Here is a 27,948-nt window from a genome sequence, read left to right as displayed (position 1 = left end):
ACTAAGTAGTGCAGTATGTCTATGGGACCCTGGAATTGCAATTTCCTCATACATGTATAGCTGGCTAGAAATGACAGCGGTGAAGACATCAACTTGGTTACAAAGTCCATTACCAATGAACAAAACGTCTTCCGTTTGGGATCCTGGTATTGAATCCCTCTATTTTTCATGCAACCGGCTGAACATAACAAAGCTGATTCAGATTAAGGGCTGGACCAGTATGACATATAATGGCATCTTCTTATCTGAATATACATACATCTTGATCTTCCTTTATGACCAATGGAAGTTTGTCCGGCGAGGGGTCCATGAGACTGACAGAGCAAAGCATATGCTACTATCTTCACCAATATATCTTCAGAACAGGGAAATGAATATTTTCTTCATTACATTTCTACCTCCCTAATATGGTGAATTTCTGAAGAAACTTGTCCATTGCTGAGCAATGGTCTTGAGGAGGGGGTAATGTCAGGCACTAGTAGTGGTGTGTAATAGTAAGATTAGTAGTATGGAATACTGTGTTAATAGATGTAAGGGTAGTATCGGTATTCCACCTGTGGTTGTCATGTTGTAGTTGGTTAGGTCTATATAACCTACACCTTGTATCCTGTTGTAAAAAACCAAGATTATAAACCCTAATTTTATTTCCTACAATTTATCGATCTAAGCCCCGAGTGCTCCAATTTCCCCCTTTTCCATCGATTTATCGTCAGCGATCCATCGGAATCCTGACACATTTGGTCCGTGCCAGGCCAGCCAATATTGACCCCTTGACAATTTGAGCATCTTCCAGTGGATCGGTCGCCCGCAGCGGTCACCTTCAGGTCATTCTTTAACCTCGTTGTGGAGCTCACCGGTTCTACTTTTTTTTCGGGTGCTCCAGATCACATGTAAGATCTAGTAAAGACGATAGAAAGTTTGCGAGCTTCATTGGCATTGCAAGATGGCCTCTATAGTGCCAGCCCTACAGAGGGGGCTTACTCCCTTTCTTCTTGAGCTAAGGAAGGACCAGCAGAAAACGAAGCCAGGCGTAAACCAGTGGAAATGACTCACTAAGTGCTTGGACGGACGATGGAAATGATTCACTAAGTGCTTGGACGGATGATGAGGTTTGGTTCTTCAGCGATTGGTGTGTTCCTCTACCACGATCGTCCATGATCAGGCATGATCATGGACGATCGTGGTAGGCTGCCTTCTATAAAACTATGATCCATTGCTCACGATGGTCTTTGCAAGACACTATCGTTCGCAGGTGGCTCAAGTGGGAGGACAAGTCTGCCCATACGTCTGCTCTCCGATTAGTACATGAGTCGGTAGTCCGTAGTCGGTACCCTAGCGACTTGGCTCAACTCGTAATCCTTGATGGTGAGACAGACAAATCGCAGCAACCAGCATATTTCCCTTGTTCGGTGCAGCACCAATTGACGCTGGTACTCAATAGTACAATCTACCTGAGATTGCATATAGTCGAATCACATAATATCAGTAAGTTTGTAAACACTAGTGCTAAGTTACTCAAGCTAAGCTCTGCACCATCCCAAAAAATCTGGACACAATCTCCTCAGCTGAGGACTTGTTATCCAAACTACTCTGAAACGCTAGCATGCGATGTTAGACTGCTCCTGAAGCGCACCAACTGCAGAGAGCAAGGCATCAGGTTAGTTTGTTATGCATAAATACTACTCCCTCCATCCCATAACATAACATGTTATTACAACCACTCGTATTATAGGACGGAGTGATGGTATACAGTTCACATGAAAGATTCAGAGAACGATTCCGTACCAGGAAGTTCCACGGCAAGGTTAGCTTGGGCATCGGCATCGGCGTTGAATTCCTACGTAGCAAAGAAGCAAAATACGAGTGAAGGGATCGGACCAAGTTTCAGCTTTCCCATACTTATATAACAAAATATAGTTCTAATCGAAAAGGTATTCAGAGAGCTGATATTCGAACAAAAAACTCTGGAGACAGTAAATAAAAGTAGACATGTCTATGCATGCAGGGAGACCCAGTCTACATGTTTGCAAATATATAGTATTAGACAAAAGCAATAATGTGTGAAGTAGCAATTGGCATTAGCTTGACACAATACAAAGATTACTGGTGAATAAGGGCCAAACAATGGAGCTTTTTGTTGCTGCTTCTCATGCAATTGAATAAAATAGTTGTTACACAACACTATCGGTTTTTGTACCAAGAGCAGAAGTTTGTAACGTGGTGCCAAGCATTCACAACATAACTTTAAGATGGCTGATGCAGGGCAAGTTTGAACAAGATCAAGGTAAAGACGTGATACCTACCCTCAAAACATGGTTGATCTGAATCTGAACAAACTTTCGCTTCAGTTGCTTAACTTTCTTGCACAAGTCCGCCATATTATCGCTCTTAGGACGCCAGAGACCTTGGGCCTGTTCCAGCAAGTTCAGTGTGTTACTTACAGTAGAATAGATAGAGCTGCCAATTGCTAGAGGAACTCTTCAAAGAGCTCTGATTAGTTTTAACCAGATTTTATAAGCTATTGACAATCAAGGCCTTAATTCAATTACGCCTTATTCAAATACAACAATAGACTGTGGGGCACCTTAACCTGTTAAGGTATTAACAGATGAAGCATTGGATAAAACGTTTCCTGAGTGATGTTACAGACCTGGGAGTACTGTGGTGTCTAAATTGGGAACCCTTTTGGGGTTCCTTTTCTCGATTTTTTTTTGGATAAAACGTTCCTTTGGTGAGGAACTGAGGATAAACGGAGGATTAGGGTTGATCTAATAAAATTTAAGGAGAAAAGAAGCACACAAATATAAATAAAAACAATTGAATTTTTTTATTGTCCACATATTTAATGTTAGTGGACTCTAAAGAGTCAGAAGGAAATACAGAACAAGCAATTATCTATTGATCATTCCATGGAAGAACACGAAGGCTGCAAAGTACCAAAGGCATAACTACAAACCTGGTTACATACAAGACTAGAATCGCCTTGAACACGAATATACTTGAATCCCTCCTTAGCAGCATATCTCAGGCCCAGGAGCAATGCATGGTATTCAGCAGCGTTACATGTTGCAATACCCAAACCCTCACGTAGTTGAGCAATCTTCAGTTGAAATAGTAGAACACAGCCTTCATCAGCAGGGCATGGTAACTGAACACTAAGAAAACAAATTAGCACAGTACAAGCTGTCGTACATACCAAAGATCCATCCGGCCGCCTTACTATTACACCAGCACCTGATTTCCCGGGATTTCCTTTACAAGCGCCATCAAATTCAAGAATACAGGACAGCTGTAAAGACCAGGTCAGGTGGTGAGAACAAGTCAACATTTCCTCATAGTGAAGATAAGTTGCAAATATGCATGCTAATTTCTACATCATAACTGCAAAATAAACCAAGAAAAGAGAAACATGGACTGTTAGAAGTTACTTAGTAAATTGCATTCATACTTACATGGCTGTCAGGCAATGATTTGTGTTCAGCAACTTTAGGATGCTTCTTCGATGGTTTGGTTTCCTTCAGCAAATAATTATTGGTGCGAGTATATGAGAGGTGACAAACACATGAAGGATGCAGAACACTTTCTCGACAGAGCATACATTCACGCTTAGCTTGGAGAGGGGAATAGATCGCTACTCACCATCTCCTGTGGCCTTTCCAGAGTAGAGGTTGCATTTCCATCAGGGTGCTGAAACCAAAAGCGGCATCACACATCGCAAAGGGATTGCAAAATAAACTAGAATGCAGAGCATCCAGATAGCTTCCATAGATTAGCCGGAAAGGGATTAAAAGATCTATACAACATTGGCATGCAACGAACACCATATCAGGTAAAACAGCTGGAAATTATAATTGTAGCGCCAAATTTTACCTGAAAAGGGCAGAGGGCCAGATCATCAAACAATTCATCTCTTGCATCTGCTGCATTGAAGGAATACAGAGCATTCTTTAACCCACGCGCAGCGAGATACTCCTCAGTGTCTTTACGCAAAGAATAGCCTTTGAACACGCTCACAGAAGGATCACAGACCTACCAAGATATGTTTCACATAAGTAATCTCTACTGACATGGTTAATAACTCCTTTGTACTGAGCAATAGCCTAGGTGGGGAAACAGACGATGAATTTAGCAGCAATCCTGTGGCATGTAGCCCCTACCACCGCAGAAATGGTTTCAGCATCCCATGAAATGCATGAACACAACTGTGAGATTAAACTAGAAAGTGTTACTCCACTACATTGGCTATGTTTTCTTGTTCCAGGAAGATCATTTAGAGAGCTAACTTTATCATGTGTGTACCTCTCTTTTGGCATTTTTTCAGAAACGTTGAATGCACATAACCGTCATAATAATAGGAGATCTAATAGTAGACTGAATGCTTAGTGTTTTTACCGAATTGCTGACTTGGGCTTGGCAGTCGGCGAGGTTCTTGTAGATGCCGATGACGTCGCCCTTGCGGACGACATAGAACGGGTCGCCGCCGCTGGTAGAGTCCACGGGGGTGTCCTTCTTTGCGGCGGATTTCTTGGCGGAGCGCTTGGTGGAGGAGGAAGAGAATAAGCGCTCAGCGAGGCCATGGGCAATGGGCGGCTCGGGAGACCTGAGGGGGAGGTAGCGCAGGTCGTGCTGCTGCTGATGGTGGCTGCCGCCGGTCAGACTCGGAATGCCGGCCACCGCATGCCTCCACGCCGCGCTAGAAATCCCACGGAGAGAGGAAGGAGAACAGCAGCTCCTCATTGACAGCCGACGATGTGAAATCAATCAGACCAACTCGTCATTGACAGTGGCGTTGCTGGGTGAGGAGAGGCTGGCGGCGGCGTTGGGGGTACGCCGCAGGGTGGAAGGGGCGGGTGGCATTGGGAGCCGCCGGCGGTGAGGTAAGGACTGTCACTGTGTCATGCCCGTATGGAGGCGTATGGTGCTGGGCTGGTGGGAATGGGCCTTGGGCCTTCTGGACATGGAAAGAAGAAAAAACAAGACGCTCCAGGCTGCGTCTCGAACCCCAAATCCACATGGGAGAGAGCGAGGGCGCCGAAGTGCCCCGCCGCCGCCGCCGTGGCAGCTCGCCGGCAGCGCAGGCCTCCCTGCCGGACGACGACGATCTGCTCCGGGAGATCCTCCTCCGCCTCCCCCCACAGCCATCCACCCTCCCGCGCGCATCCGCGGTCTGCAGGCGCTGGCGGCGCCTCGTCACCGACCCCAAGTTCCACCGCCAGTTCTGTGCGCACCACGGGAAGCCGCCGCTGCTCGGCGTCTTCAAGCACCACCTGGGCGACGACAACCCGTTCAGATCCATGTTAGACCCTCCAGACCGCATTCCCCCCGAGCGCTTCGGCCTGCGACGTCAAATCGGCACGAGGGCCCATCTGCTCCGGTCGCGTCCTCCTCATGGACTTCCCGCGGCATAAGATTATTGTGTGCGACCCCATCACCGGCAAGCATAGCCACACTGATCTTCCACTACCGTTCAGAGGATCATACATGATCATCTATGGGGATGTGCTCTGCGCCGCCGTCGACCGGGGCCACGTGCACGGCAGCTGCCATTCGAGCCCCTTCAAGGTGGTCCTGATGTTCCTCTCCAGAGGCCGAGACGATACTACAGCCACCGCTTGTGTATACTCCTCGGAGACTGGCGCGTGGGGGGACATCATCTCAACAACGGATCCATGTGAACTTGTCAAAACTAATCCTGGGATCCTTGTTGGTAATGTCCTATACTGGTCATCCAAATCCGTGAATGTCTTCGAAATTTATTTAGGTTTGGATCACTTCACAGACGACATAATTGAGTTCGATTTGGATAGGCAGAGCCTAGCTGTCATCAAGGGGCCTCCATGTCTTAATGCCTCCCTCAGACATCAGATAATCCAGGCAGATAATGGTTCTCTTGGTCTCGCTATGTTCTCTCGCGGTAGATTAGAAATGTGGCACAGGAAGGTCAATTGTCACGGTGGTGGTGCCACATGGTTGCTGCATAAAACCGTTGAAATGCATATCGTGCTTCGGCTCCCTCCTCGGGTTGAGGGATGGATGAGAAACATGGTAATACTGGGGTATGATGAGGGAAACGTTGCTGTTTTTGTACATTTGGACACCAGCGTCTACATGGTTCAACTTATCTCAATGCAATCCAGGAAACTGCATGAATGCAATTATGACTATAATTTTCATCCTTTCACAAGTTTCTATGCACCAGGTAATTGCGTATCCTTAGTCCTCTTACCGTGGTAGTAACCAGTTCCAGTGATGGAATGCTTTGTTGTGCTTCCCATGTGTTCACTAACAAATTGACCTAGTAAGAAATTGGCCCTTTACTAGGTAGACAAACTTGTAGCCATATTTTCTTTTTTATGTTGTCATTCAATTTAGCTTTGTCTACACCCTCTGAAATACCGAATTCAGTAACTCACTTGACATTGTTTGGAATCTCAAAGTAGCTACCTATTTTATCGATATTTTTCTCTATTTGATCTTGTTGTTAATCTTAAGAACATAATCAGGATTTTTAATCTATATCTTCTGAAAAGAAATACACTTGCTAAAGACTCCTGATGTATGTGACTAGTAAATCTGTAGCGCACAAAAATGTATTGAATTTGTTGTCTGTTGATTATCAACTAGATATTTTCACGAATTTTGTTTTTTAAAGCAGATATGTTTTCATCTATGTATCGTTACTATTAAAAGTGGGTTCTAATAGGTAAAAATGGAGCTGTTTTTCTCAAGTTATATCTGTCGGTTCATCTATGTAATTTCCTCACTGTTGCTTCTTATACATATGTCATAACTTCTATTAATGGACTGACTTCGTATACTTTTAGGCATGGACATTGCTGGTTCACGACACACAGGTCGTGTGGATTGATGTGCTAATGCGTTGGAATTGTTCAATAGGTAAGAACATCTTCTACTATCTGACTGTCAATGCAGGAAGCATGCACCCACAAACTATTATCCATTCGGCTTTCCGAATTCATGAATGCGATTAACACATACAAGAATTAAAACAATTGTGACTCCAAAGCTGCAAAATGATGCCATTTTAGATTGTAAATGGTATCCAACTGATGCCCTTTTGGTGTTGTGTTTCTGTTGATATTACTTTCTTGTGCCTCTTTGGCCATGTCTATATTTCTCCCTTCGGTTAGCTATTTCATAGTCGGGAAGCTGAAAGCAAGGTATTAGTAGCATCAACTATCCCACCCCAATAAATTATGATGCCAAAAGGCTTTAAGGATACTTTCTTGTCATTGGTATTCCCAGGAGATTTTGTCAGGAGTATGACACGTGTTAGATTCATGACTTCGCACACATATCTTGTTCATAATTAACTGATTTTAACCATGTATGCTGCATAGCTGCTAATATTAGGTTTTGCATGTATCTGTATGTACTAACGAATTTACAAGTTTTTTTTTAATCCAGATTTAGTAATGGATGCTGCAGTTCTCACAAGTTTGCCGCGTTTCATCAATGTGGTCAGCACTCAGCAGTGTGTATGTATTATCTAGAAGAACATGTTGAACGTGTGTCGTAGTCCAAGTTTCCAATGTCAGAAGATGTCTTATAATGCCTAATCGAGGGAAGCTCAGGTTTCCCAAGTTATAACTCAAGTTGGATTCCCTTGTATCTTATTTTACATGGTTGTGTTTGGCTGCTTGTCTCTTCATTATGAGGAGTTTTGGACTACGTCATGACTTCATTAACCATCATGAAACATCTACAAAAGAAGAACATGACACAAGAAAAACCATTAATCATTTTCCTCTCCATATCTTTGTCAGATGAAAAGAAAGTCTAACCATTATTCTAAGTAACACGTCCTCCAGAAAAGTTGTTACACTTTCTTTGATTGCATGTCGATACACTACCCACATAGTACGGGTTGCATGATAATAGTTGGTTTGATTCAAATCTTTTGGTTAAGATTGAACCATATCAACTGGAAACAACCTTGACAGGAGATACAATCGTATGTACCAGAAATACTCCTATGGATATTGCGCAAAAGAAACTTTGGGCTCGAGCCGGAAACAATCTGACAGGAACCGTACCCATATGGATGTGAGCAAATCTCACTCAGAAACAAGTGCTTATCTGCTATACTGAAAGTATTAACTACGGTACAAGAAACTGAAGGAAAATAAAACTTGTAGCCTGCAGATTCCAAAATGTTCTGCCGGACTCTTAAAGCACACAAAGTTTGAAAAATGACACGCTGTTACAACAGAGAAAAAAACTTGGGACTTCACGTGTTGTTCAATGTTCAGAACTCTTACTGTAGCACGTTTCACAGTTCTCCTAGCTTCAGTATAACAGACAAATAAACCGATTTACAGGTACCTGGAATGCTTTGAAATTCCTTGGTAAAAAAAAATGCTAATTCAGTATAGCAAGAAGTATTCTGGTCTGACGAGACTGAAAATACACTAGTACTCGCTACGACGAGCAGAAACCCCACTCCACCCAAACCCTCCCCTGCCCCAAATCCAGACGACGGAGGAGGGCGCCGGAATGGCCCGCCGCCGCAGCGCGCGCCTCCACCCACAAATCCAGGCGAGTGGGGAGGGCGTCGGAGTGACCCGCCGCCGCAGCCCGCGCCTACATCCCCAAACCCAGGCGAGTGAGGACGCCCCCGGAGTAATCTGCCGCCGCAGCCCGCGCCTCCATCCCCAAATCGAGCCGAGCGAGGAAGGCGCCGGAGTGACCCGCCGCATCCGTCGCCGCCGCGGCACCTCGCCGGCCTCCCTGCCGGACGACGACGACATGCTCCGGGAGATCCTCCTCCGCCTCCCGCCACAGCCATCCACCCTCCCGCGCGCCTCCGCGGTCTGCAGGCGCTGGCGGCGCCTCGTCACCGACCCCAGGTTCCACCGCCAGTTCTATGCGCACCACCGGAAGCCGCCCCTCCTCGGCGTTTTCTCCTTGGGCAACCAGGGTATCGTGTTCCATCCCATCCTAGACCCACCCGACAGGATACCTCCTCAGCGCTTCTCCCTTGGACACTGCAGCGGCAGCTGGGATTACAATTTGCTCGATTGCCACCACGGTCTCGTCCTCCTCAAAGACTATGTGCACGATGATCTAGTTGTGTGCGACCCCATCACCGGCGAGCAGCGCCGGGTGTCCGTTCCACCGGAGTTCAAGAGCCACTACGTCAGCGGGGCGGTTCTGTGCGCTGCCGACGAACTTGGCCATGTGCATGGTGGTTGCCACTCGAGCCCCTTCAAAGTGGTCCTAGTGTCTGTGTACTACACACAAAAGTATTGCGCCATCGCTTCTGTCTACTCCTCTGAGGCTGGTATATGGGGCAATGTCGTTTCAACAGAGGCTCCATGTCGGATTTTTTATGCTGGTACTCCTGCAACCCTTGTTGGTAATGTCCTATACTGGTTGTTCGGGCGAGATCCCACACGTATGAGTGACATACTGGTATTTTATTTGGATAGACAGAACCTAGTTGTGAATGTGGGGCCTACTGTTTCAAATGATTTCCTGCATGGCGACCCTCAGATCATCGAGGCCGAGGATGGGGCTGTTGGCTTCGCCATGTTGCTTCGTACTCGCTTCCAAATGTGGCACAGAAATGTCGGTTGTCAAGGAGTTGCCACATGTGTGCCTTGGAAGACCTTTGAAATGCATAGCTTTCTTGGGCCTTCTATTCAGATTGGGGGAGAGTTAAAATGGCTGCTCGGGTATGATGATGTTAATGACGTAATATTTGTACAAGCCAGCCACGGTGTCTATGCTGTTCAACTTAAGTCAATGGAATCAAAGATACTTTACCAAGCCTATAGAAACGGTCACATTCACCCTTTTACGAGTTTCTGTATACCAGGTCAATACTGCTCATCCTTAGTCCTTATATTATAGGAGTAACCTAATATACTCATGTTTTGTACATTCTTGCTAGACTACTTTCGTTGTAATCCTCAAGTGTTCGCTAACAACTTTAACCAACCAAGTGCTAGATATGCAACTTATAGCAGGATTCCTTAGTATGTGTTTATCATTAAATATTGTTGTCTTCACTCTTTTTATTTTTTGCTAGAGTTTGTTGGCTTGGGCATGTTTTAATTTTGTCTGCTTGACATGACAAGGCACGAGTTTACTTCAGAAAAGTTATAGACAGTATTTATTTTATCTTTTAAATTCTTCATTGTGAGGTTAGCTATTTATACTGTCTTCAGGAATATCCTTTGCATTTTACAGAATATATGAGATTTTTGTTCACTATTTTTAGTATCCAGATTTTTGTTATAAATCATCTATGAAAAATGAGTTACTTTACTCAAGTTATATTGTCAGCTCATCTATGTAACTGACTCCATTTGTCTTATCACCTTAACTGTTTGAAATTTCCCAAACTTATGCTTGTAGGAACATCCATTGATGGTAGATCTAATGGAGCTAAAATGCTGCAGAGTACATATGATGATTGTCTAGTTTGAGGGTCTAATGTACTGAAATGGCTTAGCTGGTATGATCTTCTGAATTTAGTTTGTGAAAACGGACTCTTTGATTATTTCTTCTATGGTAAATATCCAGCTGCCAATGTGGGGAGCATGCACCCCCAAATTGCTGTCCATTCGGCTATTGGGATTTACACATGTAAATAACACAAAGAACAATTAAAATGGTGGTGATGCCAATGTCAAAATGACTACTTGGATCGTAAATGAGATCTCATGTTGAATATGGTGTTGATGGTGAAATTATCGGTGTGCCTACCTGGTCATCCCTAGAGTTCTCCCTTGTTGTTTCAGAATCAATAAGCCAAGTGCAGTATATTCGTAGATCATTCTTATTGCCAACATTATCACAACCTTCAGCTCCTCACCCCCAAAAATTAGTGTCAAAGTATTCCTAGTAGATGTAGCTGAGAACATGGTATGAGCTCTTCTTTATGTTGCTGAGTTGACCATTACTTTGTACACACGTCTTGCTGATACACTATGTTGCATAGGTATTACTGTAAGATTGTGCATGTATCTGTATGATATTAAGAGATTAACGATTTTGTTTCCTCCAGGGGAAGAAAGGGCTGCTGCAGTTGTCGGTTGCCACTGAGTTTGTCTCACCGCATCAAATTTAGTTTAACACGTTGCGTCAATGTGGTTGGCAGTGGTTACATGTTATCTGAAGTAAAAACTCATCGTATCGTAGTCTAGCTTATAAACTCTAATGTACCAAGATGCTTTTGAGTACTGGTTCTCCGAGTATCATTTCAAGTTGGATTTCGTTGTATCTTGCTTTTGTTGCTCATCAGCCATGAGAACTTCAGTTCCAAGTATAATCTGAACCTATATTTTTGTTTGTTCTCAGCTGTGTTTTGAAAAATGTGGTCGCTAACTCATGATCCAGCGGTGCTATGTGTTTCTCTTGAGATTAATAGTGGGCAACTGTAGCCTGTAGGGTGGACCGAAACAAACAACTGTAGTACACTGCAGGTTGTAAACTAATTGAATGCCAGGACATCACCTCTATGGTAGTACAGAGCAGCATGCTGGGTGGGCAAAGCTAACCTGAACGTTTTTTGTAAGGAACAGTAGAGCCACAATCTGCATCTGTTGGACAGAACCTTGTTTCAGTCTACACTCTACAGGTCGTTTATACGCCTACATGACTTTACAGAGTTAGACACCGGCAGGAATTCTTGCCCTGGGGCTGAGTTTGCGACTGCTATCCACTACTCTGTAATGATTCATATCTATCACTAGAGGACTCAGTCATTCTCGCAGCCATTTTACTGCTGATGGCACCGGACGACAGCAAGTCTACGATCACCACTCGTGATCACAAGAACACGACAGCAGAGTAGCAATAGCAATTGGGAACTCTGAATTCCCTCCACTAGATCTGACTCTTAACTCAGGCAGTGGAAAACTCTCAAAATTGGTACAGAACCAAACATAATGCACAAAGTTACGGTGGATAATGCCACAAAGTTACAGAGTTAACGTTGTTGCAGTTACTTCTAAAAGCACCAAACATAATGCACTACTTAGACTGCAATATTCATGCTAGTAATGTTTGCACAGCAGGTGCAAATATCAATCGATCTATTGAAAAGCTACTACTCAAATAACAGTATATTCAATAAAACATCTCTTCCAGGAAGATGATTACATCTTAACAATTTAGAATGGATATAGCAATTGGAGGACTCTCCTCTGACGGCTACCTATTACATGTTTGTGTGTAAAATGTTTGCTGGAGTCGGAAACAAATAATTCCATATACTTGGTACGTACAACCACTACCATAAGCTTTTCAGGAGCGAAGTGCATCAACGCATGCAGTACATCCCGTCGTATATTTTCACTCATCCTCTTCAGGAATCGTTGTCAACTCGGATGCCAAATGGTAAGAATCCTCAACATGGGTGTCGTAGCAGAAGAACGGGCTAGAAGGCATTTGCAACCTGTCGGCACCACCTTCAAGTATCTCTATCACCTGGCTCATCTGAATTCACCATAATCCAACGATGCAGAGTGTTTTCTCCAACTAATTCATGTCATTAGTAGGAGATATTTCACACACTTCCTGTTCAGATAACCGGTCATACACCTATGATGGGTAGTAAGAACATCGCTAGCCGATACGGCAAACCTGCCAGTATCACAAATTTTTCGGTTTTGGGTAAAAAAAAAAGGCCGGATAGAAGCGGTATCCCGACCCACGTCGGAAAACTCGATGCCGGAAACTTGATAGCGCCCGCGAAGCCAGTATATATGGGATATTCGAGGGTATGGATGAGGTATTCCACATCCATTTCTCCTCCTCCGCTGCTAGAATCCGGCAGATTGTAGTCAATTCTGGCCGCCATTTTCACATCGGTAGCTACCGCCGGTATCCTCCTCTTCGCCGGCTTTACCACCTCTCATGATGTTACCACCCAATTCCTCGCATGGAGGGTGTATCTTTTCCGGTGCACGGCGGTGACTACGCGCCGGCAAGGCAAGCGCCGGAGACCCCCGCCGAGCGGAGCGTGTGCATCTCCGAGCAAGCGCACCGCCGCAGCGCGCTCTCCCACCACAACCCAAGCCCCCCACCCCCCATGTTTTTTTTTTTTTTTTGATAACTCCCCACCCCCCATGTGGAACAAGATACTCCTGTGCACGAACAACAACTTCTCGTATTCAAATTGGATCGACCTGCTCACTACAGGAATGGGCCGAAACGCCGATGGCCTAGCTATAGGGCCGTCGGCGTACGGTCCGTCCAGGCCAGCCCGCCAACGAGGCCATCGGCGTAGCAATTCCCTCGGCATAGGCGACGCTACGCCGACGGCTGCCCTCGGCGCATCGCGGGCCCTCGGCATAGCCTCACCCATTTTTTTTCTTGTTTACTCCAAGCACGTGACGTCACACCTACCCTCTACGCCGACGGTCACCCTCGGCGTAGCGCATTCCTATTTTTGCGATACGCCAAGTTTTATATTTTTCCTAGAAACTAAGTAACATAAGATGATGTAGTGCGAAGGTTTCACATTGTTTTGATTATTTTTGAATTAGTTGTGCTCGATTCAAAATGCGCCAAAACAGCGGGCATGAGCTTTCTAACCTATATGCATAATTTTTTTAAACTCTTTGTAGATCTATGATGAAATAGATAGTTGCGAACCTAAAAATAATTTTTCAAAAATTAAGGGCAAACTATCATGCACCTTAGTTCAAATTTTGTCCGCTTTCAGCTGAATCGGCAACAATTTGTGTTTTTGGTGAGAGGTGCCTAGACATATTTTGAGGTGCAAGAAATGGTGATTTGTATGTACAATTTTGTCTAGCATTCTTGAAAATTTAGGTGGTGCAATTTTGGAATGGTTTCTTGGTAGGTGCTTCACAAAAAAACCCGCTTTTCGCGTTCGGTAATTAAAAAAATGGATTTTTCTATGCAAAGCAATGAAATCCCCCAATAACAACATTGCTTCGCATATGAATACACACGCGTGTGCGCAATATGGCCTAGTTCGACAAACTATGCCATAGTTTAGGTCATGACCTAGCTTATTTGACCTAAAAACCATAGAACTTTGTACATCGTAGGTCATTTCTGAGAAGGTTTTTCTAAATCATTTGCAATATGCCAAGTTTTATATTTTTCCTAGAAACTAAGTAACATAAGATGATGTTGTGCGAAGGTTTCACATTTGTTTGATTATTTTTGGATTAGTTTTGGATAAGACGTGATTTTCCCTATAGCAAAATTATCAATAAAATAGTAATGCAATAAGACCCATGACTAACTTGTGCAAACACATATTAGTCTCTAGGTTTGCATCAGTGGACATTCCCACAAAAACTTGGACAAGAGATCGCAGTGCCAAGTTATGATGGTTAGCTAATTTGTAAAATTCGCACAGACTTAATAGACCACTTTGCACATATTTTTAGATCTAAAGATCAATATTCATTTGAGGCAGTATATATAATTTCTAGTTAGAAAGTGGAATTTGATCAACCATGTAACTAATGATTTGTATTCTTCCTAAGTTGACTTCTAGAGTGGTGTAACTTGTAAGTGTATTAAGCAATCAACGAGCTATCTCTCTTCCTACTCGCTAAACAATTCAAAACATATGTTTTCAAAATATGTGATTCATGTATTAGATGCATGACCAGTAAAATAAAATGAAGACAGAGTAAACCACGGAACAGAATTTCTCTTATAGTCCTCCTTTCCTTCCATGTTCCTGAATCCCGAGTCTCTTGAATATATCATTTGTATCTTCTTAAGTCTGTAATTACTCGTATACATATTCTGTATAGCACTTTTTAATAAATTCACTTCCGGGGCCTCAACTACAGTTTTCTCAAAAAATTCAATGATGGCACAGCTATAGCATAATGATGGAAAATATGAATCAAATATACCACCCTATCTCATGATTTAGCGGTGCTATGTGTTTCTCTTAAGATTAATAGTGGGCAACTGTAGCCTGTAGGGTGGACCGAAACAAACATCTGTAGTACACTGCAGGTTGTAAACTAATTGAATGCCAGGACATCGCCTCTATGGTAGTACATAACAGCATGCTAGGTGGGCAAAGCTAACCTGAACGTTCTTTGTAAGGAACAGTAGATCTACACTCTACAGGTCGTTCATACGCCTACATGACTTTACAGAGTTAGACACCGGCAGGAATTCTTTGCCTTGGGGCTGAGTTTGTGACTGCTATCCACTATTCTGTAATGGTTCATATCTATCACTAGAGGACTCGTCATTCTCGCAGCCATTTTACTGCTGATAACACCGGACGGCAGCAAGTCTACGATCACACTTGTGACACAAGAACACGATGTGATAGACAAAGAGAGCAGTAGCCTAAGATCATCAAGCAACCTGCTAATGTAAGAAAGTTGCAACCAAAAACATAAATAAAATGGAGCGTTCCCAACATTCAGCAAAACAGAAGCTATCACCTATTAAAACCAAACGTACTGTAATGCAGTTCAGAAAACATCATGGGCATCTTCGGGGACAACCGCGTGTTCTGAATCATAGAAAGTTACAGTGAACTTTCACGTATATGATATATACTACCCAGGAACTACATGTAATCTGCTAGTGACAAGAAAAAACAGAAACAGAATGGAGTGCGCGTGCGTACCGCCGGCCGTGCCGCACCGCCGTCCGCGCGCCCAAGATCCACATCAACTCCCGCGTACGGGCGGCTCCTGCCTCCACTTGAACAGATCTAGAAAAATAAGATACTACAATAAAACAAGGATGAGATGCGGGTAATATCATCAACCGAAGAGGCAAATCACCAAAAGAGGACATCAATGGGATTACCGCGTTGTTGGATGATGGATCGTCGTGCGCCGGCCGGCCGGCAATCTGATCAACAACGAGATGGCCCAGAGTCTCCTTCTCTCCTCTCCTCTCCTCTCCTCTCCTCGACGAGTAAAGAGTCAAAGTCTAAGTCGTCACACACGACGCACGCGTTAGATACACCCCTCCTCTCATATTTATAGACGGAACATCACCAAGGTTTGAATTTCGAGGGGACGAGGGTGCTATGGCGGGAAGAAGAAGACGACGAGGTTCCACAAAATTTCGGCTCACTCGATCTCTCTCTAGGCGCAGAGATATGTTGGACCGCTAAGATGAGTTGTGTCCACGGATCGGTGACGTGGAGGAGTACAAGGAAAGCCTTAAACGCCGGCGTACCATCCCGTAATTTAGGCATGCGATGGGAATTGATACGAGTTATTGTATGACTGCTCAGTTTCCACAACCCCGGAATAATGCACCGTTTCCACTGCCCTGAAACAAGTGCGATGCCTTTTTCTTCTCTCCTATTTTCACGGGATGGGATGGGATGAGATGAGAAATCCTTTCTCGCCAGTGGTTGTTGCCTACCGTGTTTGACATGCAGAAATCATCCGATGCCTAGAATCGGTCTTCTCTACGTACAACGTCATGAGCTAGATGGAGAAATCCCTTTGGAATACCGAATTGGAGCACCATACTTTCCATGTGATGTAGGCTCCGTAACAACTCTGACCAGCCTATTAAAATCCCTGCTTGATTCCTGGATTTTCAGAGGAAACTGTTTTATATAATTATGCTACTTTTCCGGATTGTTCCATCATGGTCTTTGATTATCTCATGAAAACCAATTTGCAGCCGTATATCTAGTGGGTACAAGGCTTAAAGAAGAAACACAGCCGGGGCATCAGCGCCAATCGCGTGGACTCTGGCCAGGCTTTGGAAAGCATCAAACCAAGGAAAAATGAAACAACGCCATCGATCCAAATACACTTCTTTTTTTTTTTTTTTTTTGCCCTGGTGGCCAAACAACGCATTCTTTTCTTCACCTAATACGATAGCCTTTTTTTCTTTTGCTTCATTTACATATTGTTCAAAGAAAAAAAAATGGCTTTTCTAATTAAGAAACGGCAAAGTTCATTTCACCATGAGCTATTAGCATGTTGCAAGCTTACTTATAAAAAGAAAGTTAGCTCTTGACTTGTTCTCAACGGCCCAACGCTATCAATACAAGCAATCTAACACAATTGTCAAGTTTATTTTTAGAAACCAAAGCATTCAACTACATGTTGCTCGGCTATAAAAATTGGGCATGACCACTGCTCTTTTTCTAACACTCAACAAGGAATATAGTTCGATGGAAAATTATATAAAAATTTCCAGCTGATCTGTAGCGGAATCCAACGAAGATATTACATGCCAATGTGAGCGACCTCGCAGGAGTTGAGGCAGCTGCGAAACTTCACATACAAATATTTCTCTAAATACAAGCATCTACATATACTTTCCTTCTACTCAGTGCCCATAAATGCATATGCACAGCAGGCACGACGTAGCGAACACCAGGTCCAACACCCTGAATACAAAATATGGTCATAACCGAGGAGACACCCAGGAAATGCATGCCAGCAAACCAGACTTCACTACAAGCTTCAACATGAGGAAGCCAACACCAGCTAGTTATGAACAGAAAGTAAATGCAAGGATACATCAGCCGAAGGCGCTTAAAGTTCAAATCTTGGATCACCGGTCTACAAGGAAAATAAATTCATTCCCAGCGCCCTTGGACGCCACTGACTCGATCAAGGTAAGGTGCCCAACTCGTGTATCTAATTCTTCAGCTTGTCCCCGTAGTCTAGCAGGCAGTCCCAGCAGCAGTCTGCAACAGAAAACTATTCAACTTAATCACAAGTTTATTTCAAGAGAAATGCAAACATGTGATTTCTATGATTACTAGGTAATTGTACAGGTGTACAGGACATGTTGTTAGCATAGAGAGATCACTAAGTAGATCCTTTTAGTACTCGAAAATGGTCTCAACTAACTATTTTAAGCGAACCTAGTTTAGATAATAAGCATGCATATTCGGCACCCTAAAAAACAGGGACACATCAAGTAGTTATCAGGTTTTCATTACGGAATACAACAAAAAAATCTACATTTAGGAGCCAAATTTTATGCTTGCCCTATTTCTTAACCAGAAATAGAACAATGTGAATAGTTGAGCTATTCTCCTGAAACAAGACCTGGTACTGCCTTCCTCCACAACTGTGACTCGGGTTTATTTAGATTCACATGTGTCTACACACTAAAACATGTTTATATAAAGATGTCTGGAAAAAAGAGAAATGTAAACATTATCCGACAATGAACTCATAGCTCTCAACATTAGTAAGCAACCAAATGCTAGAATACTATGGTAAAACTACATTATTTAGGAACCAAACATTATCCAACTAGAAATAACGAAGATAATATTTCAAAAGGGCAACTTACATACAGACATAGAATCAGTCTACATTACACAAGCATAGGCCCTTCATAAAAAAACCTAGATGCCTTATCAAACAAGCATAATACAAATTTTACTTTGATTATCTTGTTGTCCATCCAGCTTATGATTTATAGGGCAACTGTTAGGAGGAACTTTCAGAAAAGGGCTGTATTGGAGCAAAACCAGCAATTTTTTCGGTAATGAAACAACATACGTGGAAAACCAAAAGTACAAGGAAAGGAAGAAACAGAAAACTTGATCAGGTGTGTTGTACCTTTGGAGCCCATGCATCCTTTTTGTTGTCAGCTTCCTCACATCCACCCTACGATTTCAAGTTCACAAAAGAACAAGCAAGTTAGAGAAGAAATTCACCGTAGAATATAAACACAAAACCATATGTCCATATCTTCATTTGAAGAAACACAGGAATGAGTGATTATAAATATAAAAATACAATCTAAATTAATTTTCACCTGCATATGTCATATAAAGATATGAGAAAATATATTACTTCTTCGAGCAGCTCCAAGCAAGTATCCTTCAACTAATTTCTGATCAGATAAAAGGTGAGGAACAAATGAGAGAAGAACATGACTATTTTTAAGAAAGCGACATGGATTATATAAGGAATGGTAAATCAAAATATGTAGATTGAATGACTCGTACTCCCTCTGTCCCATCAAACATGTCTTAACTTCGTCTAAATTTGGATGTATCTAGCTAACACTATTTAGCATCTAGATACATCTAAAATTAGAAAAAGTTTTGACATGTTTCATAGGACGGAGGGAGTACTTTTTTTTTCTTACAGATAGAGGAAACACACATAAAAGAAATTCTCACCCCATCATCGTATTTGAGAGAATGTACCGACTGTGCATAAAAAAGGTGACAGTCTCAGGTGGATAAGTCTCATGACAATAAAGACATATGCCATAGCACTGGGGGGTGTCCTTTATAAGGTATAAGGGGACGTCAGAAACCTCCAATGCTTGCGTGACAGAACACAAAGCCCATCGCAAAAGTTGCCATGAAAGTGCAGAATTTCCATTCACTGCCTTTGTAGTGATGAAAGAAGGTAATGATGGTGTGTCGAAAGAAATATAAGATACAACATGTGTCACCCTTGTCACTGAAACTGATAAGTTGGAAGAATTAAAAGATGCTCAATACAGAATCAAGCACATTAAACACTTCATTTATTTGTCACATGAGTTGAAGCACAAGATGAATACCATGAGAGTATCCACTAGTTACAAACTTCCAGTTTGTAGCAAAGGAACGGGGATAGCAAGATATAACTAGATTAGGTAACATAGCTCAGAAAACTGCAAAAAAAAGAGCACAAACTCAAGAAAAACCTCTGCTGGTAGAGCATCCTGGATTCAATCTAATTGCAGAATGGGGACTGATATTCCAACAGTGACAGAAACTAAATGAACACAACACCGTAGCTCAAATTGGGCTTCAATGGAGCTAATTCAATATCTATAATATAATGACAAGAATGCAGGGATGTTTAAGAGGAAAGATGGCTATTCAAGATAAAAATGCAGTTGATATTAAAAAAATAAACCAAAGTTGTGATTTCATATTGGCTTGGTTTTATGTTTAAAACTAAACTGTAATGGAAATATTTGGGTTCCCTGCAATAAAATGGGGAGACTTATGCGCTATTCATTGGACAAGAGGGATTTGACTTGTTCGATTCCAATGTTAAGCATGCCAAGTAATTAAGCAATAAGTATACAGGACAATTTTTATCTCTGAAAATAATCCACGAGAGATAGTTCAGAGCTGATATGCACAGTAAATACCAACTACAAAAATATGTTGTTTTTTGGCTCTATTTTGCAATTAGAGCTATAAAAAAATCCGCTCCTAGATAATTCAACTCGGCTCCTAGATAGTTCATGTTGTGAAGTTGAAGCTGTAAGTTATCATAAATATGTCGATGTACTACACAACCATGGGAAAGTAAACTTTGTAGGCAATCATGACAGTGATAGTACAGCCTTGACTTAATGGTGACATCATAACAAGGACACAATTAATAAAGTTCAAGTTGTCAGGAATGACATAGTGTTAGTACTTATTACCATGCAAGATTAGTGCAAAGTTAGTGATGCAGCCTATAAGGATAGAAGTGAGAGAAGAAATCACCTGGATCAACATTGTCGCATGCTTGATGCCATCCGGCAGGAGGGATTCAATGTACCACACAACCCTTTGCCATTCATTAAGACGCTACAAGGCAAGACAAGCTCCTTCCCCTCGTTGAGTATCTTCCTCAGGCCCTAAAGAATGCAAACAGAATCAACACTATTGACTATCTATTTATCCATCTTGCAGTAAAAAAATAATAGATTTTGCATTGAGAAAATTGTGTCAAAAGCTCCAAATTTGAATCATCTCAACAGTAATAGACAAAACCAACATTTGAAGAATGGCAAAAATCTATTTTTTTTTAGTACAGTGCCAAGAACCTTCAACTTCTAATACTACCAATTTTGGCTACAACTGGTCTTAGTAGTCACTAACTGAACGTGAACATGAAATAAAATATGGTTTCAGGTTGACATTGATGAAGTAAACTAAATTAAGTCACAAGTTAACTAGAAAGACACGTCTTTCAAAAACAATCATCCCACTAAACCCCACACATACATGATCGTCAATGATGTAACTGATTTGCGGAATCAAGGTGCAACAAGAGAGCTGCTGGATTTTACTTCGAAAACAAGTTACAGATGCAAAAGAGGTGTTGTAGATGTAAAAAAGGAGGGCAGTCCAAAAAGGGTAGGTGCCGAGGACAATGAATTATCCCAAATCAAGTTGTGTACTCTCCCTTTAGAGAGAACGGCAAGTATAACAATAGAAATACAAATTCCCAAAAACTCTACACTAGTTGGTCATCACTACAAATATGAAGGGAACGAAACCTACACTTGGGTTTCCAAAAATGATTTAAAATTAACTTAACAGTATAAAAGGCCATCAAACACAGTGGTCATTGTTCACACAAACTTCTTTGAATTTAAGCCACTACTATCAAAATCAGCATGGCAACAGTTTGTTGTGCACTAATTAATTATCCAGGATAGTATGAAAGCAAGTCAATGGTAGGTGTTAGGGTCCAAAAGCTAATGAACTAAAAGATACTACAGAATACAATAATAAAAAAAAATTAAACTTCAATCAAGTTTCGAGAAATTTTAGGACACAACAGAAACGGTATGTTTTGCTGAGCAGTATTAGCAACATACTAGCATGTCAAAGAGCTACCTTGAGTGTTGTCACGGACTCGATACTTGCGCATCAAAGATCCAAATTATCTCTTTGTATTAAAAAAAAGCTTTAATTAGCTGTTCAATAAAATTCAAATAGCATGGTATTTATGTTTAGAAACATACTTGTTGAACTGCAATTGTGAGCCAAGAGTCCGAAGTTTTGAATTTATCTGCAAGTGTATCTCATCGTCAACGTTCAAAAAAGCGCTGAGCGCTAAGCGAGCGGAGAGGCTCAGCCTAGAGGAACTACTGCTTAAGCGTTCAGGGTAAAAGCGTACGGACAGGCGCAGGGAAGGCAATCTAGCCATACATAGACCATAATATGTTGTAATTTTGTACCATACGCATGCACGCAATGCTACAATTGCAAGAAGAAAAAAGATATGGTTCACATAGTTTGATTTGGCTTGGTTTTTCTCCACTTTCTTGTTCTCCAAGTCCTTTCTCCGGATGCTAGATGCGCACGGGAAGAATATATTAGCATTTACCAAGAAAATGTCAAAGTTGCAAGCTATACTATTCAATTATGCCGATCAATGCAATTGGCACCTCAGGCACCGATTCACCCGCACCCGGATCAATGTCCATTTCTTGACAGTACCTACAAATTGCAAACAAATCTTAGGTTTAGTAGCAACAAAAATACTAGATGCAGTAATCAACTAAGCTAACTTCATTAATCATTAATTAACCAGTAGCAACAACAACCTAGCAGCAGATATCAATACAGTACCACAGCAGTACAACACAGCGCTACATACATCAAGCCAATAGTCAGCAGCAGTGGAGCACATACACGAGCAGGCTAGATCAATCCATCTAGTGCAGATAGCACCAGACCACAGCAGTACAGCACAGCGCCACTAGCACATATACGTGAAGGACATACGGAGAATAAAAGGGATAGCCGGGTTAGGAATACCTGAGGGCCGAGGCGTGGCGGACAGCCGGCGGCGATGAGGTCGAGCTCGATCTGAAATCGAGCGCCTGGGCGGAGAGGGGATGAGCGGGACGGGCAGCGGAGGAGGGCAGTACACGTCCCGCCGGCCTGGAGAACGAGATGGACGGCGGTGGAGGAGCAGCGTCGCCGGCGGAGCAGAAGGTGGGAATCGGGATGTGCCGCTGCCGCCGCCTCTCTCCCTGCCTCTCTCTGTGGCTCGCGTGCAGGGGAGTGGTCGATTGGGGTGCCCAGGAATCCTATCCTCATCTTTTAGATACTTTTCCCAGTCAGTTCCCCTCAATTTTTTCGTTTTGCCGCCCGCAACCATGGACGCTCAGCGACGCGCTTTTCTTCTTTTCTGCCCCCTTTCGCGCGCTTAGGCGCCGCTCAACGCTTAATCGGACAGCTTAATCGCGCTTAGCGCTTTTCCTCCCGCTCAGGCCTGAAACGGGGCGTTTGGCCTCCGCTTCGCTCTAAGCTGCGCTTAAGCGCGCCTGAGCGTACGCTTTTTTGAACCATGCTCATCGTGCGCAATCAATGAAAAAAGCTGCAACGACAAATGAAGGAATATATGTCATCACCAGAAATATCTAATGGTCCAGTAATAGATGGGTGAGAATATCAGTATGACAAATCTGACTGAGAGAGGCGATGGCGATAGAAATGGCAATGGTGTTTATGATGGTGAGACATGGGCCAAGGTATGTGAGGAGACTTGCGTAGGCATCATTAGAGCAATTTTGTCATCTTACCGCATAGTTAGGAGGTAGACAGGTATGGTCAAGAGCAGCATAATGCATGCATAAAAAATGTTTCAATTATAATACTGGTTGAAAGCATAGTTGCACACCAACCTAATTGAATTGATAACGTAAGTCCGAAGCCAACCTGATTCAGTATAATACGAAGCCTCATGACACGGGAAGTGTTATTGACTTCAGGCTGCAGTTCCTTGTGGTTTATTGGGGGGTTGATGTCTGAAGAGACTGCTACAGCCAATGGGGTTTGAGATGCAACATCAACTTTGATTGAAAAGTGTGGATTTCCCTCAACTTCACATCATCAGCCTTTAATGAAGGAATTTGGTTTTACATCTTTCATGTCCATGCGGAGGTTCTTAAACAGGACCTAAAATAACCAACATTAACAGTAATAGTTACGCAATGTAACACAGCAAAAGATACATAATCAACAAGTCAATCTAAACACAAACATTAGCAATCGCAATGTCAAATTTTATATTCATCCCGAGATTTGGTAGATTATTGACCTCAGCAAGTCTAAGAACTCTAGTTATCTACGGATTTGGAGAAAGATATGCTATACTTGAGTTCCAATTTTGAAGAATGGGCAAGCACTGGTCAAGATATCGTATCGCACATTTCATGTAAATGAGCACTGCCACTTACATGGCCGTTGTCATAGAGCTCAGACCATTGTCATAGTATGGAACATATATTAACTAAACAAGTTGCTACTTGTAGCCACCAATTTCTCTTGGCCTCTGAATATAGTGAATATAGATGCTACTTTTTTCCCAGTATAAAAGAAAGCTCCAAGCTTTTCATGGAATTCATGGAAAGATTCGTCGCACAACTAGTAAGATTTTCATGGAACTCATGGCATGATCCATCAGCTGTCTGTGTAAGAACTACAGTACTAATAAACCGGCAGCCTATTAACATGATCAACTTAATCTATGGAACTAAAAAGAGCATGCAGCTTCATGGATCCTACCTTGGAGCTGCTTCATTTCTAGTTACGAATCAAGCACATATTCATTTCCTACGCACCGATTTTCAAGAAGATATAAGGATCAAGTCCAGATATACCAAACCTCTCTTTCAGAATTTCTTATGGTGTTGTTTGTCAAGGCACCTTATCATCGTGTCAATCTTCCGCCTCTTTGAAAAGTTATAATTACCACAACACGAAAAAGCTTAGTACGTACAGGCAGCCGGGGCAGTAGAAACGAATAGGTATAAGGGCAAATGACTGCATACCAAAGAACTTTACCTTCCTATCTCTCAACTATACTGTTCCCTGAACAACCAGTTGATTGTGATGTTCTTGCTTCTTCTTTAATTATTTCTTCCAATTTCTTATCTTGATCCACCCTGATGTCAAGAGATATAGACACCCATGTATGTACAGGTATGATTTATGAGTCAGCTGCTCCACATATAATTGCAAGCAGCTTCAGTTGCAAACCTACAGTAATGACGAACACATCAACTTAAGTAGTGGTGATCAACCATAATTTCAGCACTGCATCAATTCAGAAGTAAAAAGAGTGTCAAAACAGAACATGATCTTGTCATCAGGAAGGCCCTACAAAAATATTATGCAAAACCTCAACACAGGACAGAAGAAAATAGGGCTAAGGCTTAACACTTGATTCAATATAGATAGAAAGCTCAAAATGCTAAGATGTTTTGTGCAAAATGGCACCAATTAAATATGGAAGAAGCCCAAAGTAACTGATAAATAATAGAACTACAAAATGGCACCAATCCATCAGGAAAAAACAACTATGAGTGGTCAAATTAGCAAAAGCATTATATATCCGGTCTTGGTCAATCCCAGCGCCATTCCACATAGATAAATAATTTGAATATTCCAAAGATCTAACCAGTTTTTTCCGAAAATGCAGAATGAGATCAAAGCATTCAAAACAGATTTGTTTACACGAAATCCACACATACAACTTCAATAAAATTTCACTTAGTTTTTGAAAAGACTCAATATTATCCCAAACACAGTATTGTAGCAGAATGCAATGCCATAATATTTCTACAGAGGTCTCAAACAACTAACAAGCAACAATAATATCATAAATGGTTCCAGAAAAACTGAATGAAAAAAAATAGATTCTCAAGACGACATCTCTTCCCCAAAATGGTGAAAGGAGACAAACATAGACCTATTAAAGACATTCTTGCCATCTAGCCAAATACACAATCTAGTCCAAAAAAAGGGCAGCACAAAATAAAAAAAAATCCACTAATACATCCAGGAACTAAGGATTTGTGAAGAAGAAAAACACCTCAACACAACCAGATGACAACCATAGTGCTACCAAGCTCACAGCCAGCTTCTCAACATAGCTTGCTAATTTTCTGTACCAAATAGGCTGTAGATAACTAGCCAATACTATCACTTAAAGTACAAAATCATTGCTTCATGCACCACATTCGTAAACCATGCAGTTCCTAAATAGGAAAATCAAGAGCAAAAGAGGCGGGAGCAGGAGACAAGTACCACATGTTACAAGAACAGTTATGTCCATGGCGCCGATGGAGTTGAAGACTTAGCAGAAGGATAGGTAGCCAACAAAGCAGAGAGACAATGCCGGAGCTTCATTTTTCAATCTTTAGACTTTTCGACTTCCTTATGGCAAAGCATGCAAGGGTGCCTCCCTTGTTCCTGGACAAATTGACCACAACTAATGTCAAAGCAATGACATATTATTCCTATGATCACAAAATTAAATGGAGTTGAAATGCTCAAGACATAGTATTCCAATAAACCCCAAATTTAAAGAGTGCTCAAACTGTTCTCTTATTAAGGCCGTTTTGTAACTGATTCAAAAAATGCATGACTTTTGTATACACAGATATATTTTATTTTTCAGAACATTCTGCTATCTTATTTGCATTTTTCTGATTTTATATGAATTAGTTCTGGTTTTTACAAGTTTGGGTATTTGTAGAAAACGAAAACAGTACGATACGAAATTACTCTCACTGACTTTGTTAGGAAGCACTGAGCTTGGATGATAAGTACTATAGCATAAAACTGAAAACATAGGTAGAACAACTAGTTTAGACATCATGCTCAGTTGATGGCTTTCTAGGCTATAGGTCGTCTCCTAAAAACCTGAACCTCTGCAGTAAGCTACACAAGTACTCTGAGCACTAACATCATTTTCCAGCTGGTTGTTGAAATTCGAATTGAAATGGGTTAGATTTGCAAGTATTTCCACAGCAAGAAAGGGATTTTCAATAGAGATGAACAGACAAACAATGGATGCATTCACAAAGGGATTAGATTATTTCTTTGCTGGGAGAGTTGTGCCGGTGGTATGGTTACATCGGACTCAACTACACATGCCTCAGGCTATACTGAACAACGACAAACGCCACTTACAGAAAGTATGACTGTATCTAACATGAAAAACCAGGAACTAGGATAACTATATAAAGATCGAAACTTATTTAACTACCACTCATTTGTATGGTACTGGTAGATGGTATTTGACATGGACAAGTGCTCACCTAGGAAAGTGTGTGTAGCTAAACATGAGTTCCTACAGAACCTGTGCTAGTCGGTCATGAATAATTTTTGAACCGGGTATGAAGTATTAAAGCAACAGGGAAGCAACGAATATCTGACATAGAGGAGAAATTTTGTTGATGACATTGCAGCTACCAGGTTTCTATGAACTGGGGCGTAACTCAGGCGCAACCAGCTCGAATATAACAGCACAACCCTCTTAAATAAGAACCTAGCCACCAAGTTAAGCCCACATTTTCTGAACCAGAACAAACGAACATGTCAACTACACTACTGTTTCAAGACCACTTCAATAGCCAAATCAGAACAAGAAGACGCAAACCTTAATTTGTCTTGTAAATGTTCTTTACACTTAGGTTTAGGGTGTTACTGTTACCGTTTGCTAAAAAGGGAGACTGCTAATTTAGTCACATAAATCACCTAGCTAAGACTATTGCTAGTACTAGATTCTTGCCGATATGCACGCAAGCACACTCAAGTGCTAGTACCTTGGCTGCTTTCATATTTGCATCTCTATGCTCTACTCGTCTCGTTGAGCTCATGGCAGAACTGAAAAATTTGCGTCAAGCACAGAGCCAGAATCTTGTCCACATGTTCAACTGATGGAGCATCTGGAACTAGTTCAAGAGATACAACAATAATGTTAGTCATAATTTTCTGATGGCTGGCAAAAGCATGCTAGGTATGCAAGTGTACTGGTACAAACATGTTAGATTATGGTGAAGACATGTAGCACCCTTGAGGCGTCCTGCAATTAGGCTAGTGCAGGGGCTCAAGCAGCAGCTCATTGTGTGGGAGCGGCACTAGTTGTTGGTGCCAGCTAGATATACTGATCCATCGATGATCCCAAGTTACCACACAAACCAAAACATCACGCAATGTAGAGAATAAAGCATTCACTCAAACCTTTTGAGTATTAAATTTTCCCAGCTAATCTGAAACAGAGAAAAATACATGTATTAGTAGCTTGTAATAAAGTGTGCTATTTTTACTTGGTACAAAAGATTTGACATCCTAGCCATCCTTGTAAAAACAATACATGTATTAATAGTTACACACGGGGTGTGCTTTTACAACCATTTAATTGCACCAGATACGGAACCAATAAGTTCCTACCAGTTCAGTTTTAAACAATTACTACCTTTGAC

At 42.0% G+C, this 27,948-nt stretch overlaps 2 protein-coding genes and 3 long non-coding RNA genes across 9 annotated transcripts; 1 reads left to right on the top strand and 4 right to left on the bottom strand.

Annotated features, from left to right (window-relative positions):
• Positions 1 to 1,559: 1,559 nt before the first annotated feature.
• On the bottom strand, positions 1,560 to 4,737 carry LOC124668387. The gene is made up of 9 exons (XM_047205538.1): positions 4,393 to 4,737; positions 3,871 to 4,029; positions 3,640 to 3,687; positions 3,453 to 3,515; positions 3,197 to 3,289; positions 2,957 to 3,100; positions 2,304 to 2,411; positions 1,786 to 1,837; positions 1,560 to 1,636 (listed from the first exon to the last, which is right to left on the bottom strand). Exons 1-9 carry the CDS (start codon positions 4,735 to 4,737, stop codon positions 1,599 to 1,601), a joined length of 1,050 nt encoding a protein of 349 aa, XP_047061494.1. The 3' UTR covers positions 1,560 to 1,598.
• Positions 4,738 to 9,272: 4,535 nt separating this feature from the next.
• Positions 9,273 to 11,250, top strand: LOC124667193. Its single transcript, XR_006991192.1, has 3 exons — positions 9,273 to 9,841; positions 10,384 to 10,483; positions 11,036 to 11,250. It is a non-coding gene; the product is annotated as an uncharacterized LOC124667193 (long non-coding RNA).
• A 5,900-nt stretch (positions 11,251 to 17,150) lies between these two features.
• Positions 17,151 to 21,754, bottom strand: LOC124665703. 3 transcript variants are annotated; one of them, XR_006990663.1, is made up of 6 exons: positions 21,688 to 21,754; positions 20,438 to 20,571; positions 19,118 to 19,602; positions 18,748 to 18,825; positions 18,549 to 18,596; positions 17,151 to 17,659 (listed from the first exon to the last, which is right to left on the bottom strand). It is a non-coding gene; the product is annotated as an uncharacterized LOC124665703 (long non-coding RNA). The 3 variants fall into 3 exon arrangements; XR_006990661.1 differs by having other exon boundaries at positions 19,118 to 20,571; XR_006990662.1 differs by lacking the exon at positions 21,688 to 21,754 and having other exon boundaries at positions 19,118 to 19,412; positions 20,438 to 20,519.
• Positions 21,755 to 21,855: 101 nt separating this feature from the next.
• On the bottom strand, positions 21,856 to 23,029 carry LOC124664194. The gene is made up of 4 exons (XM_047201773.1): positions 23,009 to 23,029; positions 22,487 to 22,761; positions 22,114 to 22,165; positions 21,856 to 22,017 (listed from the first exon to the last, which is right to left on the bottom strand). Exons 1-4 carry the CDS (start codon positions 23,027 to 23,029, stop codon positions 21,865 to 21,867), a joined length of 501 nt encoding a protein of 166 aa, XP_047057729.1. The 3' UTR covers positions 21,856 to 21,864.
• LOC124665704 lies at positions 23,027 to 27,622 on the bottom strand. Of its 3 annotated transcripts, XR_006990665.1 has the most exons (7): positions 27,507 to 27,622; positions 27,289 to 27,417; positions 25,766 to 25,930; positions 24,521 to 24,715; positions 23,775 to 24,408; positions 23,393 to 23,632; positions 23,027 to 23,051 (listed from the first exon to the last, which is right to left on the bottom strand). It is a non-coding gene; the product is annotated as an uncharacterized LOC124665704 (long non-coding RNA). The 3 variants fall into 3 exon arrangements; XR_006990664.1 differs by having other exon boundaries at positions 23,775 to 24,715; XR_006990666.1 differs by having other exon boundaries at positions 23,775 to 24,715; positions 27,289 to 27,411.
• Between the last annotated feature and the right edge of the window lie 326 nt (positions 27,623 to 27,948).

The sequence above is a fragment of the Lolium rigidum genome, chromosome 6 (genome assembly GCF_022539505.1).
Source record: "Lolium rigidum isolate FL_2022 chromosome 6, APGP_CSIRO_Lrig_0.1, whole genome shotgun sequence".
Lineage (NCBI taxonomy): Eukaryota > Viridiplantae > Streptophyta > Magnoliopsida > Poales > Poaceae > Lolium > Lolium rigidum.
Note: the sequence above shows the minus strand (reverse complement) of the source record. Positions and strands in the feature narration are given on the sequence as shown.

Excerpts from the sequence above, each read along its gene's own strand:
- LOC124668387 (XM_047205538.1), bottom strand. The coding sequence starts at position 4,737 with ATGAGGAGCTGCTGTTCTCCTTCCTCTCTCCGTGGGATTTCTAGCGCG. Across the intron at positions 3,688-3,870 it reads TGGCCCTCTGCCCTTTTCAG|CACCCTGATGGAAATGCAAC; the intron begins GTAAAATTTGGC and ends TTTTGGTTTCAG. Across the intron at positions 3,516-3,639 it reads TGGAAAGGCCACAGGAGATG|GAAACCAAACCATCGAAGAA; the intron begins GTGAGTAGCGAT and ends TATTTGCTGAAG.
- LOC124664194 (XM_047201773.1), bottom strand. The coding sequence starts at position 23,029 with ATGAGCATGGTTCAAAAAAGC. Across the intron at positions 22,166-22,486 it reads CGCCACGCCTCGGCCCTCAG|GTACTGTCAAGAAATGGACA; the intron begins GTATTCCTAACC and ends TGCAATTTGTAG. Across the intron at positions 22,018-22,113 it reads CGGGTGAATCGGTGCCTGAG|CATCCGGAGAAAGGACTTGG; the intron begins GTGCCAATTGCA and ends GTGCGCATCTAG.